Below are 15,920 nucleotides of genomic sequence, written 5' to 3'. Positions count from 1 at the left end.
ACTTCATGGTGATTCGTCGGCCAGTTTTAGGAGCATCCGACCTCGAGGCTTACTGAGGGTAACTAGACCCTTGCGTCTTCAGAGCTGGGTCTAGCACGGCTAGGCTAGTGCTTTTTGAGAGGAACATTATAATTGTGTAAGTCCTAATTTACTGGAAAATATTCACTTGCTGTGAACATAATCCAGGCAGCCATGATGTTCGTGCCGTGTGTTAATTTAGGAAACAAATAAGCACTATGTTAGTGTAATTTTAAGGAGACTGGTGAGAACATGAGGAACACCAAATTTCAGTGTAGGTTTAATTTCACTTCATACAAACTTTCCGATCATTCCGAGTAAAGTTTGTGTTAAACCAGCATTTTCTTGCTTTCACCACCTGGCTAGATATTAGATTTCAATCCTTTCCTACTGCTTCATGTTGCATTTACTCTTTTTTTTTTTTTTTTTTGGCTAGCTGTCTGATCAGTCCCAAAAGATATTCATTGGCCAAGTAGAAAAGATTGTAGAAAAGCAAAGAACTGTTCACTGATATGTTCCTTACTTTGCTCACTTACTAAGAACTAACAGTAGCTGATTCCTTAAGCTCTGAAAGAATCAGTCTGAAAACTTGTGTAATGCTTTTCAGAAATGATTTTAATTCACATACGCTGCAATAAATTGAAGTCAGCGGGCTGAAATGTGCAACATATCAATGTGGTCCTTAAAGGATTTCATGCTCCTTCCCTCCCTTTGTTAGACTCAGGCAGTGATGAGGTCCAGACAATCAGACCTGATCCCAGTTGACCCATTTCCAGTTAAAAAAACGGCCTGACTGCGAAGCCAAACCAGTGCTGTCACACATCACATCGATTTACTGCGAACTAAAGACTTGCCAGTATGGCTCCTAGTGCATCTCTAGTGAGTGTGGTCTTATGTAGGTCACTTTCCCACATAATAATGACCACAGCCTGTTTGACTGTGAGCCCTTCATGGCTGTTGTCCTCACCAACAGCCTTAACCAATGACATTTCCCTCAGTCTTTTATAGTTGAATTAGATTTTTGCACTACAAAGATATTTTTCATGATGACTTCATCTGGACAGATTTCTGAAGAACTAAGGAGGTTGACATGTTGGAAAAATTAATCGCAGCTTTTGTGTTTTCCGCTGAATTGACCCACAACTGGCCTGAACAAAGACAATGGTTTTAATTTCTATTAATGAGAACCAACAAGCTCAAGGCTTTGGCTGGTTCTTGTTCCATGATGCTGCTGCAGCTTTGTGATCATCACTGAAATTACTAGTTGCTTTTAACAGCAGCCGACAGGACTTTACAATCAGAATGAGATCTCCAAATAAAGATGCCAAAGGTTGGCAAAAGACACAGGTTTATGTATAAACAGAGAGTCCCAATGAATTCAGCAGAAGGTTAGAACAGTGCTACAGTAAAAATATAACTTGTTAAATATTAGCACTGCAGTGGTTATTTGATTTGTTGTCTACCATCAAATGCATCACTAACTATTTTCATGATTGACTAATCAATTTGAGTATTTTATTAAGAAAAAAACAAGTCAAACTTCTCTGATTGCAGCTCCCTAAATCAGATTATTTTCTGGATTCTTTCCTCCACTATGACCGTAAACTAAACATCTTTAGGTTGTGGACGAAAAGTAGTTCCGTTCACCCACTATGCAATAAAAATGTAAATAAGGACAGTGCAATTTTACAGAATTTTTTGTAAACATTTATGAGGAGAAAGTACCTATTTGTATCTGTGCACTGTGGGCAATATGTGCTGCTCTTTTCTGTGTACAGTTTTTTTTCTATCTGCTGCTGCGACACGGAAAATTTCCTCGCTGCTGGATCAAAAAAGGGTCTGTCTGTCCGTCCGTCCGTACAGATGCTGCACTTACTGTCCTTTGAGTTTCCACAAGAAAATAAAAAGCTTCTCTTAATGTTCCATTATTCATTCAGGCATCCTTTCAGCATCTTTTAATATCATCTGTAGGTAGTGAAAAGTCTGCCAAAATCAGTTTCTAAGTGCAATTACAGTCACATCTGTTTAATGTGCAGTTTTTCCAGCACATATGCACGCAAATTACTGATTGTTTGCGTCTGCTTCTTGCCTGTCAAACCTTTTTTTTTAAATCCATGTTGCTGTGCTCCCAAACCTTAGCATTTAACAAATAGGATCTAAGCTGTAATAAACTGCAATTTTCCTTTAAAACCCATGACAGCACAGTTTGGAAAAGTTTCTTTTTAATAGCCAACAGCAGGTGCTGATTCCAGAGCTACGCAGGTGATGTCGGACTTCCAGCCAATCAAGTAGCTGACTGAATGTTTCCAAAGTTCTTCTTAGTCCAAGGTTTTCTCCATTTCCCCATTAGCATGATGAAACGTGACATGACGTTTCTCTCCGTGCTCTCTCCTGCTTCTCCATCTCGTCACCTCTTCCTCCTCCTCTTTCTGTAAGTTTTTAAGTGAAAGAGCACAGCAGCTGGCTCGAGCTCCTCCAGATGTGCTCTGACAATAAAAGGAGTTATTGTTATCAAGTTCCGCCCACTGGAAACTGGAACCCATCGGACAGCAGAACTAAATGAGCTTTCTGTGAAATACAACGAGGAGTTCTTTCCTGTGATTTTTGAGTTATTGCATGAAAATTCCTCATGTGAACTTTTCCACAGATACATTTCACTGGACAGAGAGCGAATAGGAAATGAGGTGTGTTTAGGGTGCCAGCATGGTTACGTGAGTAGCTGATATGTCAGCTTTGACGTTTGATATGTAAGTGTTGTTTATGGTTTGGGTCTCTGAGGGATATTTTAGACAACAGCATTGTTTCTAGAAATGATTTTCCAAGTTTGATGCTAGGTTGAGCCATGACCTCAACCCGGTCTATCCCCACCTCACTACTTCTCTGCTGCACAAACTGAAACCAGAAGAGCGGAGGTTGTTTAAACGGCATAATAACCTTGAAATGATTTGTTTAGTCATCGCATATGGGTGAAATATTCGTTGTCCACATACTTTTGGCAATGTAGCATATGTGGAGATTGAGGGATTTGAGGGGCTAAAGACAGAAAGCAACTCTACTCAGTCTTTAACAGTAGAAAAGTCCACAATTGACCAAGTAGCCACAAAGAGATGACAGTTATGTGAAGAAATCCACTGCATAACCTCTTTGTGGTTTTCTGCTTCATGGTGACTTAACTGGAGGCTCACTGATCTCTGATTTAATCCCGTAAACCTCACAAGCCATAGGTTACACTGTGTAGCCAAACGCTGTTGGAACTGATTGTAAATGTGTCCAGATGAGTTTTGTACAGAGTAAATATGAAAGTCTGACAGGATGCCGGTGTCTCTGACTGCAGGGTGACGGCGCAGCGCAGCCAGGAGGATGCTGAAGAGGTGGAACGTGAACGGAGGAGGAGAGCCAGGGAGAAGCAGCGAGGAGAGGGAAGCCCCTCCTGGCCGGAGCCCCTCCAACACAACGAACGCACACACAACACGGAGTGAGTACGACAAACTGACACAGCTTTATACACCAGACTCACTGTGAGCCTCTGCGCAGGCCCTGCAGAAGTGTAAATATCAACCAGTACCGGCTGTAAGTTACGAAGCAACATTAATAGGTTAGTGAGGTTAGTTGAACCCAAAGTCAGACTTTTAAGTGTCCCGAAGATCTTTTATCCTGCTGGGTCACCATGGTAACTGATGCAGGTAACCTGATCCAGAGGAAGTTTGTTCAGAATTTGGGATTTAGCCCTTGTGTCGTTCTGCGGGTCAAAATTGACCCGTTTTAAAGTTTGAAAATGTGGAAAAAGAAATCTATTTTCACATTGAAACTTCTGATGTCCACATTTTCAACATTTTTGGGAAATCTCTGAACATTTTTTGGTGAGAAAAAAAGAAATGCTAAAAATGTTTCTTAAGAACATTCACAAAAAAATCAACCAAAATCCAGCGAATTTCGCTGGATTTTGGTTGATTTTTTTTTTGTGAATGTTCTTAAAGAAAATATTAGAGGTTTTACTGATATATGTGTAATCACTTTAGATATTTTTAGGATTTATTTGGAAGATTTTTACTCATTTCTTGCCAAATTTGGGGGATTTTTTTTTAAAAAAAATATAACTTTTAAGGGAAATTTTTAAGGAATTATTGGACTTTTCTTCCTGAAGGTTTTGCAAATTTTCAGAAATTTGGGCAATTTTTTTGCTGAATTTTTGTTTTTTTTTTAGACAAGGAAACAATATTTTTTGGTGCCTGTAAATGAAGACAACAGGAGGGTTAAATCAACTGTAAGCTGTATGCACCATTTTTACACAGGAACCTACAACCATCCAGTTAGTGATTCATAAAATACATAAATATGTTTTTATGCTTGTTCCACATTTGTAATGGTGGTGCTGCAGCTAGTAGCAAACAGATTAGGAAATTAATTAGTCTATTAGTGCTGATCTCAGAGAACATTCAGTCAGTAACATTAATTCAGCTTTGAACTAGAACTAAAGTGATTTCTACGTATTTTTCATTATGGGACCGTATGAGAGCTGAATACACGTGTTGAGTATCGTGTTGAAATGTATGAAGTTTGAATTTTCTACCAGCATACATAGCAGTGTTTCATTTTGTGCTGGAGTGAAGTAAAATGATGCATCAAACTCCCCTATTCATGTAGGTAGGTACTTTATCGATCCCGAGGGAAATTCAAGAAACCAGCAGCATATTAAACATACAGATTATGTAGAAATATAAGATAAGAGCAGAGCACACAGGGGCTATAGAGATATACAAACATTTTAAAGACATAATTCTGTAAGAATGATTATACTAAAGCTAAAAACTGTGTAGATAGTGTGCAAGCAGGCAGAAAAATATAAATCAAGAAAATAAAAACTGTGCAAATAACCAGAGAACAAAATTCAAGCATACTGAGAGCCTGCTGAAGAAAACCTAGTTGATAACCACCTTCATGATGCCCATTATCTCTGATTGGAGGTTTAGGTTTTATCTAACAAGCTAACACAAGCAAAGCCTGGCTATGTCAACCTTGCTTCATGGTAAACTCTTCAGTACTGTAGCTGAATAAATACGTTGTAGGGTGGCAGCTGAGTTTCAGTTTTGTTTTTGTTTTTTTTTACAAATTAAGCACAAATTTGAACAGTGCATAAAATTCTGCAAAAAGTCTCTTTAGTGCAAAACAAATGTTCAATGTAAAAAGTATTCTGAGCATCGCATTAGCATGCAAGCGTCATTCAAATGTCCATTTTAGCTGGGTTATGGTGAAACATTTGTCAGACATAAACATCCATCCATCCATCCACTCTCTATACACCGCTTTATCCTCTCTAGGGTCATGGGGGGTGCTGGAGTCTATCCCAGCTGACACGGGTGAAGGCAGGGGACACCCTGGACAGGTCACCAGTCTGTCACAGGGCTACATATACAGACACACAATCACACTCACATTCACACCTACGGACAATTTAGAGTCATCAATTAACCTCAGCATATTTTTGGACTGTGAGAGGAAGCCGGAGTACCCGGAGAAAAGCCACGTATGCACAGGGAGAACATGTAAACTCCATGCAGAAAGATCCCAGGCCCAGGCCAGGATTTGAACCGGGACCTTCTTGCTGCAAGGCGAAAGTGCTAACCAGTACACCACTGTGCAGCCTCAGACATAAACATCATTTCTTATATTAAAGTGCAACCAGACGTGAAATCTGAATCAAAAATAAATCCCTTCCTACAGCTAAAGTTTTTTCATGATTGTCCATTCTAATAGATTTATCATAAATAAAGGATTTTTATGTAATCTATAAATCATCTTCATAAGAAACAGTTCAACATTACTTATAGCTAATTGTAAGTAACTTTACACACTGATGCCACTTTCAGTTGAATTTCTGCTTCACATAAGTACACTGTAGTTTTAACGACACGATCTGGAAATATTTATTTAAGTTTACAACAAAAAACGAAATACACAATGTTTCCTTATGCATAATGAACAATTTGTGGAACTTAAAAATGAAAAATAAATAATTGAAAACAAAGATTTCATCTCACTGATGATCCAAATTATCCCAGTTAAAGATAATTTCAGTGATCTGCTGTTCAGCCAAAAGTCTGTTTATAAGTTGTGACTAATAGCTTTTGAATGTTCATTAGATCATGTAGTGAAGCTAAATAAATTAGTCTGACGCCAGTTAGACCAAAAAGAACTTTTGGTTTGACAGTTTGTGAACATTTCTCTGGTTGTTGCTTCCTGTGGTTTGTTTGCAGCACAGATCGGATGTAAACTGTTTACAGCTCAGCCTCCATCACCTGCAGTGCTGATTACAGGGGAACATGCTTGTTAGACAGCGCAGTGATGCTGCAGGTGATCGAGCTGAAGCAGCTGCTGCAGCATCAACTTCTGGTTGTTTGATCAGAGACTTGACGTCAGAGGAGGCTGGAGGGGAAATGTCCTCACCACCTGACACTGTGAAATAAAATGCTCGTCGGTTACTGCATTGTTCCCTCATTAGCTTCATGACTTTAATCAGGCAATTTTTCTTACGTGTCCGGATCAAAAACTGATCTTTTCTTCCTTAAATCATGACCTTGCATCTGACCTACACACGTGGACAAAGTTGTTGGTACCCCTCAGTTAAAGAAGGAAAAACCCACAATTCTCACTGAAATCACTTGAAACTCACAAAAGTAACAATAAATAAAAATTGATTGAAAATTAAATAATCAAAATCAGCCATCACTTTTGAATTGTTGATTAACATAATTATTTAAAAAAACAAACTAATGAAATAGGGCTGGACAAAAATGATGGTACCCATAACTTAATATTTTGTTGCACAACCTTTTGAGGCAATCACTGCAATTAAACGATTTCTGTATTTGTCAATGAGCGTTCTGCAGCTGTCAACAGGTATTTTGGCCCACTCCTCATGAGCAAACAGCTCCAGTTGTCTCAGGTTTGATGGGTGTCTTCTCCAAATGGCATGTTTCAGCTCCTTCCACATATGTTCAATGGGATTCAGATCTGGGCTCATAGAAGGCCACTTTAGAATAGTCCAACGCTTTTCTCTCAGCCATTCTTGGGTGTTTTTGGCTGTGTGTTTTGGATCGTTGTCCTGTTGGAAGACCCATGACCTGCGACTGAGACCAAGCTTTCTGACACTAGGCAGCACATTTCTCTCCAGAATGCCTTGATAGTCTTCAGATTTCATCGTACCTTGCACACTTTCAAGACACCCTGTGCCAGATGCAGCAAAGCAGCCCCAAAACATTACTGAGCCTCCTCCATGTTTCACCGTAGGGACAGTGTTCTTTTCTTCGTATGCTTGGTTTTTGAGTCTATGAACATAGAGTTGATGTGCCTTACCAAAAAGCTCCAGTTTGGTCTCATCTGTCCAAAGGACATTCTCCCAGAAGCTTTGTGGCTTGTCAACATGCATTTTTGCAAATTCCAGTCTGGCTTTTTTATGAGTTTTTTTCAGCAGTGGTGTCCTCCTTGGTCGTCTCCCATGAAGTCCACTTTGGCTCAAACAACGACGAATGGTGCGATCTGACACTGATGTACCTTGGCCTTGGAGTTCACCTTTAATTTCTTTGGAGGTTGCTCTGGGCTCTTTGGATACAATTCCAACGATCCGTCTCTTCAATTTGTCATCAATTTTCCTCTTGCGACCACGTCCAGGGAGGTTGGCTACTGTCTCGTGGGTCTTGAACTTCTGAATAATATGAGCCACTGTTGTCACAGGAACTTCAAGCTGTTTAGAGATGGTCTTATAGCCTTTACCTTTAAGATGTTTGTCTATAATTTTTTTTCGGATGTCCTGGGACAATTCTCTCCTTCGCTTTCTGTTGTCCATGTTCAGTGTGGTACACACCTTTTCACCAAACAGCAGGGTGACTACTTGTCTCCCTTTAAATAGGCAGACTGACTGATTATGAGTTTGGAAACACCTGTGATGTCAATTAAATGACACACCTGAGTTAATCATGTCACTCTGGTCAAATAGTTTTCAATCTTTTATAGAGGTACCGTCATTTTTGTCCAGGCCTGTTTCATTAGTTTGTTTTTTTAAATAATTATGTTAATCAACAATTCAAAAGTAATGGCTGTTTTTGATTATTTAATTTTCAATAAATTTTTATTTATTGTTACTTTTGTGAGTTTCAAGTGATTTCAGTGAGAATTGTGGGTTTTTCCTTCTTTAACTGAGGGGTACCAACAATTTTGTCCACGTGTGTAATTATACTAACATATGTTGGGTAGTTGGAACAGCTTCAAACTACCAAAGTGTGGCTGATTCCCTCTCTGCTTTAATTAAATAAACAGCAACATTTTAATCTGAAAAATATAAATAGGATTGAATTACAGAAGTTGCACTGAAAGGCACTATGATCTTCTATTTTTATTCAACTTTTTTAGAAAATTATGCAAATATTTATGCAAAAAAAATATCCAGCAGTGCAACGGCAGCCGTGACGTGTGAACTTCATGACCGTACTATTAAATATATGTGAAATACATAGGTAGAAGTACAACAAGTATATAACGATTACAATCTGCTGGAAGTTCTCTGCAGAAATCATCCCCTTTCATCTGTTTCGTAGCTGCTGATGAGTTTCAGGACGCTGATCTGAGTTGACCTGAAACAGGAGGCATCAGTGTCTCTGTTTGGCGTTTCCATGGTTCCTGTCTCTGTTGCCATGGAGCTTGAAGCTGCAGGTCTGTCTGCCACCTGCCAGCCTTATTTCAACACTTGCACAGACCTTTGGGTGACATTAGAGACACTCGGTCAGCTGGAAAAGAAACCAAGCAGCAGATAAACACCCAAACCCTGTCAACCGTGTCGTTCCTTTGTTCGTGTTAGAAGTGGAAGTTCTCATGCTGTCTGACAAATGTAGCTCAAACTTTTACTTGATTAATTAGCAGAGGTGGAAAAGATGTTCAAGTCCTTTATGCAAGTAAAAGTAGGAAAATAACAAAGTAAAAACACTCCGTTGCAAGCAGAAGTCTTGCATGAAACATTGTACTTAGATTAAAGTCCTGGTTTGGTTCCTCTGACTGATACATTACTATAACTGACATCATTATATTATTGACAGCTGATCGTTAGTGTGTCGGCAGCGTGTTGCTGTTGTCTGCAGGTCTGAAGTGCTTTAAGTCCAGTTTTACATTCAGGAACAACAGATAGATCTGAGGGCAGCAAAGATGATTAACAGGAGAGGAAAGAAGAAAAAATCACCAATATGTTTTCAGATTTTCTCTAATCTTTGATTTTCACTGATATATTGAAACACTTTCTGAAATTAAAACGTGAGGAAAAAGAGGAGAGAAAAATCATTATTTTGTGGAGCTGTTAACTCGCAGACATCTGAAATTTCTACGACTTGTTAACAGAGTTGTAGAAGAAGCCAAAAGGTTATAAATTGATTAAATCTAAAACTACGTCTTGGATCTTAAGTTGTGTTATATTATCAATTGTGTAAAAGCTGCATCTTAAAATGAAAGTAGAGCTGTCAGGTTAATGTAGTTTAGTTGGGAGGAAAATAATTAACTCTGCAATGTAGTGGAGTGGAAGCATAAAGTGGTATAAAATGGAAGAAACTAAAGTGCAAGTACCTCAAAATGACACCTACATGAGCTATCATGTAAATCAGAGGGCCCAACTGGTACCTACTAGTCCTTTGTGCCTAATACGTAACATAAGTAGGATATTTAATGCAGGATCTTTACTTGTAATGGAGTATTTTTATATTTTTGTTGATACTTTTACTCAAGTAAAGCATATTCTGCCGCTGGTTTTATGTGCTGTAAACTGGTAGGCCTGGAAACCGAACTTTTGTCCCACTAATTCAAGTCCAGGCAGCAGCTTCAGTCGGTCTGCTTGTAACTGTCCAAAAGAAAGTATTTTTTCATATTTCTACTTTCAAGTTTATTTTTTTCTGTCATCATTTCATAAATATCTGAATTTACGTGATCGTTGAAACTGATGCAAAGCACAAGAAATAAGCTGTTAGAAACGGTTCAGCTTCAAAAATGTGCATGATTGTGGGTCATACAATACGGCTGCAGAGGGATACGGCAACATTGCTACAGAGGAAACGATATGGCCTGAAAACTTAACTATTCTGCACAGTATCAGAGGTGCACACATTAATTGTGACTTTTAAGTTTTGTTTGTTTCATATTTGTTTGCAGGATTTGTTGATCTGATTTGTATGAATGATTTTAGTCCATTTTTGTCGTAAACTGCCGTATTTGTGACTTATTTTTGGAATCCGTCTAATCAGAGACACTTTTTGTGATAGTTTGTTGAAATGTTTAACTGCCCTTTATTTTCGTAGTTTTTGTGGCGTCAGCTGGCTGAGGAGAAAAATATAAGTTAAGACGTGTATGATCCGTGGCCTTCATTTTATTAGACCAGGGTAGTTACACTGACCACTAAGAGGTCACTATTCTCTGCTCTGTATTCAGGTCGGACGAGGAGCTGAAGCCCAGCTGCTGCTTGGTTCTGGAGGAGGATGAGGGCTTCAGCGACTGGAGCAACAGGCTGGAGAACAGAAACGAGCAAGAGGTTCAGGACGACTGCAGGACCAGACGGCTGAGAGCTTCAGCACCAGCAGAACCTGAGAAGGAGAAACATCAGGAGGAAGAAGAGCAGCAGGAGGACGGAGGAGAACCAGAACGAAGCAGCTGGAAACATGAAGCTTCAACAAGACCTGCAGAGAAGGTCCAGCAGATCAGTACTTTAATGCAAGAGCTGCTAAATTCTTAAACGAGTTGGTGTTGATGTCTGATGCATTTGTCAGTGTCAAAACAAAAAAAGATGATCAGCAGTTTGTTACATTTTTGCAGGTTTACCAGCAGGCTGGGTTGGTTATTCATACGTTTTTAGTCTTGTGGTTTTATGTTGATCATTTAATCTAAATATGTCATGATTTCCATGATGTTTTGTACAGACAGACATGCTCCAAAATTGATGCATCCTAAAGCAAATTTTTACTCATAATTGTGATCTTATTTTGTGAAATTTCTCTATAAACATAGCCTAGCCACGCTAGGCAACCCACGGCAACGAATTTAATTCTCTGCCAGGGTCGACAACAAAAACGACAACAGTTGTTGAGCTCCATTAGCACCGACTCTGAATAATCTTTCTGTTAATATGTCTGTAATATACTTGAGCTTCACCCATTGACTGTATAAATAAGGCTTCACCGAACTACCGCATCCTCTGATTTCCGGCGCTCTAGGAACTACGTCAGCCTATTCGTTGCGCTGATTGGTTGTATACCTACCCAATTGCTGCAGAGTGATTTGAAAGACAACCTTTTAGCCCGCCTCCCTCCCTGTCGAGAGTTCCTAGACCCTTGTGTCTTCAGACCTGGGTCTAGCGCGGCTAGGCTACTATAAACATTGACTAGAATGAAATTAGGCCCAGATGAGTTTGTAGTCGCTTTTAATTGAGCAGTTTACCCTGTGAAAGACAAAATAACTCAAATAATAATAAGAAGCAAGTATTGTTCATAAGAAGAAATATTTGAATTCCCTGCATTATTATTAAAACGTGCAACTATTTAGGCCCTTAATGATCCTTTATTCACCTTTTAGGGTTTCTCCCTTTCCTTCAGTGTCTTTTAGTCTTTTAGTGAATGTAAAACGTCTTAAGTCCACCTCTAACGAAGCTCTCTTCCACAAAAAAACATCAGCTCCTTACCTTCCTGCAACACCTTGTTTGATATCAAAGCTATTTATCCTTTATTTACATCACTTTGCAACACATTTGCCTAACGCCTGACTAGCAGCTACCTTTGATCCTCAAACAAATAATGAGCAGCTGTCTTGCATTTTTTTCCTCACTGGAGCCACTTCTGCCTTGGCCACGTTTGTAATGGTGTGAATTTTGAACATGAAAGCGTGTAAACATGTTCTAATAGACCCCAAATTTAACATTACGGATTTGTAAATGTGCATAATATGTTCTCTTGAAATCACTGTTTGAGAAATTGCCAAGCTCCATGCTAATTATTTGCATTAAAACGTGTTGCTAAAGTTAATTTGCAGAAGACATCATAACTTCTGTCCTTTTTTCCAGACACAGATTATCGTCACTGTGGAGTAACATGTTTTCTTTGCTTTCTAGACGTCCAGCAACAAAAAGGAAACCAGGACGTCTTACAGCTCATCGGTCTTCCTGCAGCAGGACACCAGACTGCAGCACGTCACTGGACAACCAGCTGACCGGACGTCCTACCTGGCTGCAGGGACGATGAGGCCACGGTGGGCTCTCCACTCCCTGTCTGCTTTTAACACACTGTTTTTTTTTTTTTTTAAATAACACGTTCCTGAAACCCTATATTTTTATCTCAAAAAACACCGCAGCAGCTGTTTGGGAATATTTTACCCGATTTTACGTTCCCAGCTTCTCATGTTGACATCACACAGTCATGGTTTCTTAAATGATTACACATTAATTGCGTAATCTGTTTTCATCCTGAATGTATAAGATGTTGACTATAGGAGCTGTAGTCTGTAAAACCACGGCAGTAAAGGATTTTGTGGCAGTGAAGCTTTAAAATGACTTTTAAAAAGCATTTAATGGTCACCAGGTGCCTTCAGGGTTTGGAAAATACTGTCTAATTTATCATAATTGTACCTTAGAAGATGCTAATAATTTTAGGAGCTGCCTTTTGTATGTTGCAGCCAAACATAATTACTGTTTTTATAACTTCTTTTACATGAAAACAAAGTGTAGATGCCTGCGTTCACACAACACATGCATCCTTTAGTACAGTATAAAATACATAAATACAGTTACATGGATTTATTAGTCCCTTAAATAATTGTACTTTTGGCAGATGGTAAAAAATGACGTCATAGGATGTCTTTGTAGTTGTAAACAGCTTACCTTATTAAAATAGTCCGTTAAAGGTTTCCAGATCCCCGTACTTCCTCTTAGGGATGGTGGAGGATAATAATGTTTTCAGATGTGCTTTAGTTGGATGTGTTTTATTACGTCTTTTTACAAGGCTTAGTGGTTCCTCTGCTTCCAGTTTATCTGTATTAGCTGACATGACAACAGTGTTACAAAAAATAGAATACTAGGCAATAAAGCAAAATAAAAAACACACACAAAAAACATTAAGTTTATTTATGACAATCTAGGACATCCCTGGATTTGTTGGGTTTTCATGTGTATTTTTCTAGATTAAAAGTTGAAAATGAATTATTTTCATCTTCATAATTAATAATAATAATAATAATAATAATCTCTGTCACAGGAAATAAAACCAATCATGCATTTTATTTCTTTCATGGATTTATTTAAGGTCTTCTAGAAATATGATAAATTCTGTCATATTCAAAAATATACATACAGCAGTTCTGTTATTTGGTTAAATGTCCTTTTGGGCGTTTTCAGCTCAACTGGGTGCTTTTGGTTTCTGTCCACAAACTTCTGGTTGTATCTTTGACCTTCCTCTTTGCAAAATTGGTGCAGTTCAACTCAGTCTGTTTAATTTCTGACACATTAGTTCATACACTTTGTTATTTTTAAGTAACAAGAATGAAGATGTGCGTTTCCAACAGTTCTCCCTGATCTCCACACTATCTTCTTCTACTGTGTTGGGATTAGGCCTATATCTACAGATCATTGATCAGTTTAATTATCTCCTCACAGTGGAGGAGCCTGCAGGATGGATGAGGAGGGGGAGCAGGAGGTGCAGAGGGAGGAAGAGGAGGAAATGCAGCCGACTTTGCAGAGAGAGTGGAGGACAGCAGAAACCCGACAAACCCTCCAAGATGAGGAAGATCAGGAGGAAGAAGAGCTGAACTTCACACATGAAGAGAAGGAAGACTTCAGCTTAAAGAAGAGGGAGCAGAGAAACGAGGAAGAAGAAGAAGAAGAAGAGGAGGAGCAAAGGATAAAAAACAAGGTTAGCTTTACGAATGTTAGCTGTACTGCTGCTGTTACTGGTAATATTTTATCATCTTAATCTACATCAAAGTAAGTCGGACTCTAGATTGTAATGAGACTTTCTGTGGATATTCATGGTTCCCTTTAGAGATTTCCAGTATTTTCATACTTTTATAATGAGATATCTTGCACCCAGAGAATAAATCCTGATGTTTTTGTTGGCTGGATTATAACTTCCATTGTGCAATAGTCTCACTGAGGTTTATTTTCCTACACCAGACATGACAAAATGTTATTGTGAAACCACCATAAAATCCACTGAGCACGCTCATGCTCCCCAGAGGATCAATCATTTCCATTTTGGACACTCAGTCAATTTGCCACACTCTAAACTAACAGTTCTCTGACAAAGAACCTAATAAAAAACTAACAAACTGTTGACTCCAAAACTCTCTTCCAGCCTCTAACATGCTGCTTTCAAAGTCAAATTTATTTAGAAAACAAAATTGACAACCAACTGGGCTAAACAACTAAACTAAATAATATTAATAAATACTAAGAAGAATAAAAAATACGACACAATAATAGGTAAAGTAGATAAAGATAAAGCTTGAATTAAACAAAAAGATGTTGGTCTTCAGCCTCAATTTAAAAGTTTCTGTTCTCTCATCAGGCTGCATTTAATTTCTTCACGAGAACAAAGAAATTGTGGTTCCATGTGTAAAAACGTTCTTCCATAGAGCCGTCCAAAATTTCACAGCATAAATTTAATGTCCAGACATCACCACCCAGGTGCCTCCATCAGGACAAACTTTACACTACAGTTATATTTTTACATCTTCCATGACTAAATCCATCATGTATGTTGGATATTCTGTGCAGCTCTTTCACACACCGTGGTGTTGAGATGCTGGGGTTTTCCAGACTACTACGCAGTAGTCTGCTGACAAAACTCCAAAAAAATGTCCCGTTTTTCCCTGTGCTCCGTAAAAGACTCCATCAAACACATGCCTGCTTATTACAAAACCCACAGCGCACATAGAATTTGGCTTTGAATCTGAAAGCAATAAAGCAGAGGAATGCCGCTTTGGCTGAGATGAAATGTAGCCTGACGAAAGCAGCAATGATGTAAGACGCTGTAACAAATTCCAGTTTTTAGCACCGGCTCTTTGCCAGTTACTCATTAGTCCTTTGCCACCAAATAACACAGCGTGAGCGAGCAGCGTGAACAAGCCTGACACATAATTTAAAGCAGGGTGAAAGAGACAAACAGACGTTTGGGAACACAGCAAACCAGCACCAAATCCTGCCACAGAGGTTAAATTAATCACCGAAAACACCAGCTATGACGTGACACGCTAATAAAGTACAAGCATCATGTTGGATTTTCTGTACGTTGTTGTAGAGATCGGAGGAGAGCAGCGACCGGAGGAGTGAGGAAATGACCAGAAGATCAGCAGCTTCTCTGTGCAGCAGCAGTGAAGGAGAAGAGACTTTAAACTGTTACGGCCCCATGAGTCCAACGTTTAAGGTAACTCATAAAACCAGAGGTGGTCTGCAGAAGGTTTCAGGTTTTTACAGGGTTTCCTCAAGAGTGGAGTGTCTAGTGTGAGGAACATCTACTAGCTTTATCACACCGGGACAACAAATACAATACTGTTTGTACAGAGACTTGATTCCTATTTGTAAACCAGATTTTTTTTTATTTGCCTTTATTTAATGAGGAAATCCCACTGAGATTAGAAATCTCTTTCACAACAATGGCTAAGGTAGCAGACATACTAAACTTAAAAGCTACATAAAACAGATACGCAAATAAATAACTAACAACAAAACAGATTGACAACTATTCAAAGGCAGTGACGTCTCAAGAAAAACACTGACATTCCTCCTTAACTGTATTCTTTATGACATTCTGAAACTCTTGAATGGATATGAATGTTTGTAGTTTGAGAATTTTTTGAAGATTATTCTATAACCATGGTGCATTATATTATAGTTA

The 15,920-nt window shown here is 38.8% G+C and overlaps 1 protein-coding gene across 1 annotated transcript in view; it reads left to right on the top strand.

Annotated features, from left to right (window-relative positions):
* Positions 1 to 15,920, top strand: part of LOC110951635 (non-muscle caldesmon-like) — a 53,034-nt gene that overhangs the window by 13,136 nt on the left and 23,978 nt on the right. The window contains exons 2-6 of the mRNA XM_051944898.1: positions 3,353 to 3,493; positions 10,477 to 10,732; positions 12,146 to 12,282; positions 13,682 to 13,937; positions 15,324 to 15,449. Coding sequence (XP_051800858.1) covers positions 3,353 to 3,493; positions 10,477 to 10,732; positions 12,146 to 12,282; positions 13,682 to 13,937; positions 15,324 to 15,449 — 916 coding nt within the window. The remainder of the gene's footprint in view (positions 1 to 3,352; positions 3,494 to 10,476; positions 10,733 to 12,145; positions 12,283 to 13,681; positions 13,938 to 15,323; positions 15,450 to 15,920) is intronic.

Source organism: Acanthochromis polyacanthus, chromosome 2, assembly GCF_021347895.1.
Source record: "Acanthochromis polyacanthus isolate Apoly-LR-REF ecotype Palm Island chromosome 2, KAUST_Apoly_ChrSc, whole genome shotgun sequence".
Taxonomy (NCBI): Eukaryota; Metazoa; Chordata; class Actinopteri; family Pomacentridae; genus Acanthochromis; species Acanthochromis polyacanthus.
This window is presented reverse-complemented; position numbering and strand designations above follow the sequence as displayed.